Source organism: Amaranthus tricolor, chromosome 2, assembly GCF_026212465.1.
Source record: "Amaranthus tricolor cultivar Red isolate AtriRed21 chromosome 2, ASM2621246v1, whole genome shotgun sequence".
Taxonomy (NCBI): domain Eukaryota; kingdom Viridiplantae; phylum Streptophyta; class Magnoliopsida; order Caryophyllales; family Amaranthaceae; genus Amaranthus; species Amaranthus tricolor.
The window spans coordinates 28,064,755-28,072,287 of record NC_080048.1 but is presented as its reverse complement, the minus strand read 5'-3'; the positions used below and the strand labels follow the sequence as shown (position 1 = coordinate 28,072,287).

The 7,533-nt window shown below is 31.5% G+C and overlaps 1 protein-coding gene across 1 annotated transcript; it reads left to right on the top strand.

Moving 5' to 3' along the window:
* Window positions 1–2,497: 2,497 nt before the first annotated feature.
* LOC130805667 (uncharacterized) lies at window positions 2,498–4,150 on the top strand. Its single transcript, XM_057670448.1, has 4 exons — window positions 2,498–2,791; window positions 2,888–3,001; window positions 3,279–3,548; window positions 3,656–4,150. Exons 1-4 carry the CDS (start codon window positions 2,498–2,500, stop codon window positions 4,148–4,150), a joined length of 1,173 nt encoding a protein of 390 aa, XP_057526431.1.
* The last annotated feature ends 3,383 nt before the right edge of the window (window positions 4,151–7,533 follow it).

The window sequence follows — 7,533 nt, the reverse complement described above, 5'->3', positions numbered from 1 at the left end:
AGGATTATTAATAAGAAAGCACTTGATGGAAGAACTCATAATCTTCCTTCCGCATTTGAAGTTGTCGCATTAATTGCTGGAGACATAAGAAGTGTTTCTAAAGAGCGTGATATAATTGTTGAGGCTTGTGATGGTAGATTGCAACGCATTAGTGAGCTTCATCCATACTATCTTGCACTTCAATATCCCTTATTGTTTCCCCCAGGTGAGGATGGTTACACATTGGATATATCTCATAAAAGGATTGCTTTGGACGCATGTGGTCTAACTGCCGAACTTTTTCCGACAACTTTATAGAAGCGAGTAAATTTAACAATGAGGGAGTGTTTTCTTATCGAATAATGGATAGAAAGGACAAAGCTGATACTATTTTACATTTTAGTACTCTGTTCCATCAATTTTTGGTCGATGGATGGAAAATGATAGAGTTTGAAAGACTTATATTCATAAGCAGGAATAAGAATATTCTTAGGGATGAAAAATATGTGAATCTTCAAGGTGCTATATCAATTTTCGATGGCCCTTCTAACATAACTAGTAGATGCATAATCTTACCATCTATATATCCCGAGAGTCCACGGTTAGTGACTGAAATATATCACGATGCTATAGGTATATGAAATACATATAGGTATCCAAATGTATTTATTACATTTACGTGTAGCTCAAAGTGGTCTGAGATTACCTATTTTGTCAACTATACAGGTTTGCGTTTAGAAGATCAGCTAGATATTACTGTCTCGAGTTTTTAAAATAAAGTTGGACAATTTGGTTAAGGATCTAAAGAAAGAAATTGGTTTGGAAGAGTAATTCCATGTAAGTTATAATCCAATGTAGTCCTTTTTAAGTGTTTATATTAATTTTTGATGTATTTTAATTATATATTTGATTTTCTTGCAGTGGTATATAGTTTTGAATTCCAAAAAAGAGGACATCCACATGCACATATAGTATTGTTCTTTCACCGGGATGATAAAATTTCTAATCAAGTTGATATTGACAAATTTATCTCTGCTGAGATGCTTGACAAGGAGGAGAACCCTTCATTGTATGCCTTGGCGGCAAATTTAATGATTCGTTGCCCGTGTGGATCGTCTAACCCAAGATCACCTTGCATGCGGGATTGAATGTGTTTGAAACACTTACCTTAAAGGTTTAATGAAGAAATATTTGTCAATGGAGATGGTTATCCCTGTTACAAGAGGTGTTGGATAATGGTGTAACTATAATCAAGAGTGGTATTGAAGTGGACAACAGATATCTTGTCATGTACAATCCACCTTTACTTTTGAAATACAATTAATGCACATATAAATGTCGAATGGTGTAATCAATCTTGCGCAGTTAAATATCTTTTCAAGTACATCAACAAGGGACAAGACATAATTACAGCAGGTTTATCTAGAGCACGGAGAGAAAATGAAGACGATGAACGCATTGATCAAATTCATAAATACTCCCTCCACACCAATATAATTGTCACATTTCCTTATTTGGCAAAACCATATCAATTGTCACATTTCTATTTTTGACAATCTTTTTTTTACCTAAATATCCTTAGTTCACACAAGTAATTACGAATATACCTCCATATACCTTACTTACCCAACTACCCTTCACTACTTACCCTTCACTAATTATCCTTCACTACTTACCCAACTACCACCTTTTTAATGGACCCCACACCACTCTTAATATCCTTGCCCAAGCAAATGGGACATTTATATTGGTGTGGAGGGAGTACTAAAGTTGTACATATGTGTCTGCAAGTGAAGCTTCTTGGCGCATTTTAGGATTTGAGATTCATCATCAGACTCCATCAGTAGAGAGACTTAGTTTTTACTTGCCCGGTGAAGATACTATTGTGTTCGATGATGATGACACAATCGATGATGTAATGTCAAGGGTGTTGAATGAGAGATCAATGTTCATGGCTTGGATGGAGTGCAAAAAACGATATAATGATGCTTAAAATCTTTATACAGTGAATTCCCAGGAAGTTACGTATGGCAGAGAAAAGAGAAGTCTGGACTTTGTGTAAAAGAGGATTCTCAATAGGAAGATTATATCACGTTGCACTGGGATGCGACAAACGTTATTATTTGAGAACACTTCTTAACTTTGTCAAGGGCTTGAAATCATATGAAGATATGAGAACTGTTGATGGAGTTATTCATCCTACATTTAAGGTGCTTGCTATTCTATAGGCCTGCTTGATGACAATAAGGAATACATTGATGGAATCACTGAAGAAAGTTTTTGGTGATCGACAATTTATTTGAGGAATTTATTTGCAATGTTGTTGATGTCCGGTAGCATATCAAGGCAACAATATGTGTGGAATAACACATGAATGTTATTGTCTGAAGATGTGTTAAATAAACAAAGAAGTTTATTACAAATGCCACCTAATATATATTCACCGTCTTTTTATCAATATTATTTATTTAAAATGTAAAATTTTATTTTAGAGAATATATCAAATTTATATACATACATGATAGATTTGAACCTCACGGATGATCAATTGAAGTGTTATGCCTTAAGTGATATTGAGAATATTCTTAAAAAGAATGGAAGCACTTTGATGAATATATGTCCTGGGATGTGTTCAAGTGATATTTTCGTCAAAGATGGTCAGAATAAGCTAATCTTAGAGGAGCTTAATTATGACAAGGATTCCTTGAACGCTGAATTGCTTGAATTACTTCCAATGATGATTGAAGAACAGACCTTGATATATGATGAAATTACCAGAGCCATTGAAAGCGGTAAGGAGGTGTATTTTTCTGTATGGACAAGGTGGAATTGAAAAGACATTTATGTGGAGGATATTATATGCATGTTTATGATAAAAAGGTGAGATTGTACTTCCTGTTGCATCAAGTGGGTAGCATCTTTGTTATTACCAAAGGGGAGGAATGCACATTCAAGATTTGGAATACCTTTTACTGTAACTGAAGATTCAATGTGTAGAGGCATAGAACCTAACAGTCAGTTGGCAAGTCTACTTAAATGAACCAAGCTTATAATTAAGGAAGAAGCTCAAATGATCCTAAGCATTGTTTTGAAGCCTTATACATGAGTTCGCATGATGTCGTTCGTTGCCCCAATGGTAAGCCCTCCCAGTTAAGCTTTGGGGGCAAGGTTATTGTGTTTGGTGGTGCTTTTAGGTAAGTTTTGCCGGTTATCCCAAAGGGTACAAGACATGATATTGTCTTTGCGGCACTTAACTTTTCAAAGGTTTGGTATGACTGCAAGCTATTACTTATATGAAGAACATGAGATTGCAACCAAGATTGGCCAATCTTGATGAGCTACGAGATTTTGTAGAATGGATTCTCAAAGTTGGGGATGGAAAGCTTGGAGGACCCAACGATGGAGAGGCTACTATCGACATACCTAAAGATCTATTGATAAAGGATGCATCCGATCCAATGGATGCAATTATTGATTCAACTTATCCTAGAATTCTTGAGGGCTCAATTGACAGTTTAAGCTTTTATAACAGGGCAATACTAGCACTAACAAATGAAATTGTTGATAAAGTCAACGAATCACTTTTTCTGGGAGAAGAGAGGTTGTACTTGAGTTTAGATTCAATTTCAAAATCTGACAGTAACTATAGTAGCAACGACGATGAATTTCAATTAAGTTTCTTAACTCAATACGTGCATCTGGAGTTCCTAACAATAATTTTTTGTTAAAAGTTGGTGCTTCAATAATGATGCTAAGAAACATGAATCATTCAGCTAGCTTATGCAATGGTATGCGCTTATTAGTTGATCGTTTAGGCGACCGAGTTATAAAAGCAACCGTTATATCCGGATATAACATTGGTGATAAGGTTTTCATTCCAAGGATTACACTCACACCTTCTGATAGCACTAAAATCCTAGTTGCTCTCCAAAGAAGGCAATTTCCTATTTCTTTGTGTTTTGCCATGACGATTTATAAGAGCCAAGGAGAATCATTATCACATGTTGGTTTGTTTCTACCTAAGCCCGTCTTTAGTCATGGACAGTTATATGTCACAATTTCTAGATTGACTAGAAGATTAGGTCTAAAAATTCTAATATCTAATAAGAATGATGAAATAAGTTCTAACACTGATAACGTTGTATATAAAGAGCTATTTCAAAACCTCTAATTGTTAATTATTTAACATTATATTTTGAGTTGTTTTATATGTTTAGTTATTTTATATACATTATCTAAATTTTTTTTCTTATAGTTTTTAAATAAATTATATATGTATGATTTGCATAATTATTCATATATAATTTTCTATTATGTAATTGATGTGATACAATTATAATAATAACTATATTTGAACGAAAATATTTAAATCAGATAACGATAATATGTAATTTGGTCATTAATATAAATGTAGATTTACTATATTAATTTATACTAAAAAATTTTGTGTATTGCACGAGTTTCTATACTAGTCATACAACATAAATGAAAAAATTTTAAATTTATATATATTTCTTTTGTGACTTTAATTTAATACTGAATTCGGGTAATAATTACAATACTTGAAAATTTATAATATAAACATATGAATAACATTTCTAACACTAATATATATAAAATATCATAAATTTTAAATTTATAACATGCATATCCTTAAACTTGTAATAAACACTTTATTTTTACTTTTAACACAAAAATGTGTTATTCTTACTTTAAGTCAACATGCAAGATATAATTAAATCAATTTAATATATTGTCATATCTTTCACACACTTAAGTAAATATAATATAAACGTCACACAGTAAGAAGGTTAAAAAGTGTGTACCATAAGCAACCAAGGATGCAAGAAAAATAATAAAAAATGATCACTCGAGAATAAGAGAAGATAAACTCGAAGAATAATTTTCAAGGTTTCAAGAATAATAATCTTAGCTCTCAAAATAATAATACTAGAACCTCACAAAAGTTGATGATAGTGAATTAGGAAATGGTAAGTCTATTTTCTATCTTCATCTCTAAGTCCAATTCTTAATTCCATATTCAACTTAAACTCCGAATCTCTCACCATCATAAATCCCTTTTCGGCATGTCTTACTAAAATGCTCATAACCTCTAACTCCGAACTACAAATTCAATGATTCAAGAGTCTAACTGCTCACAATCTAGACCCATATTTCTTAGAATAAAATATAGTGTTAAAATGAGTATATAGTGTTAAAATGAGTATTTTAATGTGGTCGAAATCCACAAAACAGAAGGTGTTTGAAATTGGCTTACTCTTAGTTGTCCGAAACGTTTGAGGGAAAAACATAATCTCTCATGCTCCAATTAATGCAATTCTTGGGTCTAAATTGTGAGGAATTTTGTGTACAAGAACAATATAAGGTTTCTTTATACATGTATAAAAAGGAAGATGGGTAAACACCTCAAATTGTGTTCATGTATACAGCTGACCAAAAAAGAACAATAAGTTGTGAATGTTTGCTTGAAGATGAGGGTCTTATAGAGCTTGTATATGTGTGTTTGTGGAATAAATGGAAAGCTTAGGATGTCTTCAATATTATAGTATAAAAATATGAGGCACTCATTGACAGTATTTGGGAGAAAAACGAGGATTTGTTGAAGGCATATAAGCTGCCAAAAACTGTTGAGATTAAGAGTTAGGAAGATACGGAAAAATCTCTCATTTTTAGAGGGACATAAGGATGTGTGAAGTATCCCTAGAAAGTTTAGAGTGTTAGGAAAAGTTTCCAAGTGGTAGTACTCAATTATATTGGATATAGCTTAGGTAAATTAGGGTATCTTTCAGACCATGCAAATATGTCATTTCATCTAACCTTTTTACAAATTCACACTCTTATCCTTCATTATACCACAAGCTACCTCAATCTAATGGTTGGATATCTTCAATAACATGCATGTTGACGATATGGTAACATATGGGGTCAAAATATACTCATTTACTATTTTAAAATGATTTTAGAAGTGACTTAATAGTTTCAAGCAAAATTCTGAAATCATTGTTTTTAGGAAATGATATATTTTCTTTAAACCAATATAATACCATAACCAAAACTTATTCTTAAGATTATAATATCATTATAAAAGCTTTTTTCATAATCTTTTCTATTAAGATAAATATATTTTATTTAGATTCAAATATAAGTACTTTTTTAAAGAACGTAAAATAAATTTTTCTCAACATAGTTTGTGAAGTCATTTTCAAATAATACAATGTTTTCAAATAATAACCAAATTAATATATTTATCAAATTAACCAAGTTTAGAAGAAAATTTATATTATTATAGTAAATAAAATTAACTTTAATAAAACTAAGTACATTGGAATCTTTACTTTAAATATAATAATAACATTTAACAAAACAAGACTTGGTTTGTTTAAACTTAAAAATTTTAATAAATTAAACTCTTATTATGTTTGGAACTTAAGGATAAATAACTAGATAGGTTACTAGCACTAATCATACTCAAAGCTATTTAAGCTAAGATTAAAAGAGGTTTAAAAATAGGGCAAAATCCTATTCATTAAAACAAAAAGATATCAAGTAAAAAAATAATACTCAAAGTAGTTTTAATACGACAAATTTAAAGAATCACTACAGAGTATAGAGTTCACAACAACTATTCAGTCAAGTCTACAAACCTTGTCAAGTTCATTACCATCAAGGTTATTTAAAATCACGATTTTGATCTATGATTCTATGATTTTACGATCAAAACATATGCGAACGATTTGAATCGTAGGTAGAATCTTAAGTTGGTAGAATCTTACGATTCTAGTTAAAAAAAATTGGAAAATTCCACGTGGTAACCCTGAGGTTTTGGGTTTTCCACGTGGTAATCAAAACTTTTTTAAAATCTACGCGGTAACCTTATGGTTTGCCAAAACATTCCACCGTGACCTTTTTGCACCAAAAACGTTAGCAAATGTTAAAGTCTAAGCTTGAAGGCTATTGTCCCCCTTTTTATTCAACTGTCCATTACAAAATTCATCAGCTTTCAACATTTTCCCATAAATCATAAACCCTTAATCAAACCCTACTTTTTTCAATTCTTCATCTACTATAAAATTAAGATTCCATTGTGCTTAAAATGAATTTTTTTCGAAATACTTCTTCAAATTCGCTTGGAAGAAACAATGAAGTGGTTTGGATTAGAGCAAAGAGATGTAATTGCACACTACAAAGATTGGCTAAGATTAGAGTTTCAGATTCAGAAGCAAACCCTGGGCGTATGTACTACAAATGTAAGTTTTGCAATTTTTTAAATGGATTGGAGATAAGAAGTCGATTAGGGTTGGTGAAGAGTTCAACCTTCATGAAGATCAAACTCAATTGCAAAGGAGTGTTCAAATTCTACTTAGTAAGATTGAAGACTTAGAGAAACTTGTAATGAAGTTTGTTAAGTTAGTACTAGTCCTTTGCCTTTTCTTTTGTTTGTTATTTCTAAAAAAGTAATGTTATATGGTTGTTAAGTGAATGCTAATATGGTTAGATGGGGGCATTTTGTATTGTATTGTTATTTCTAAAAAA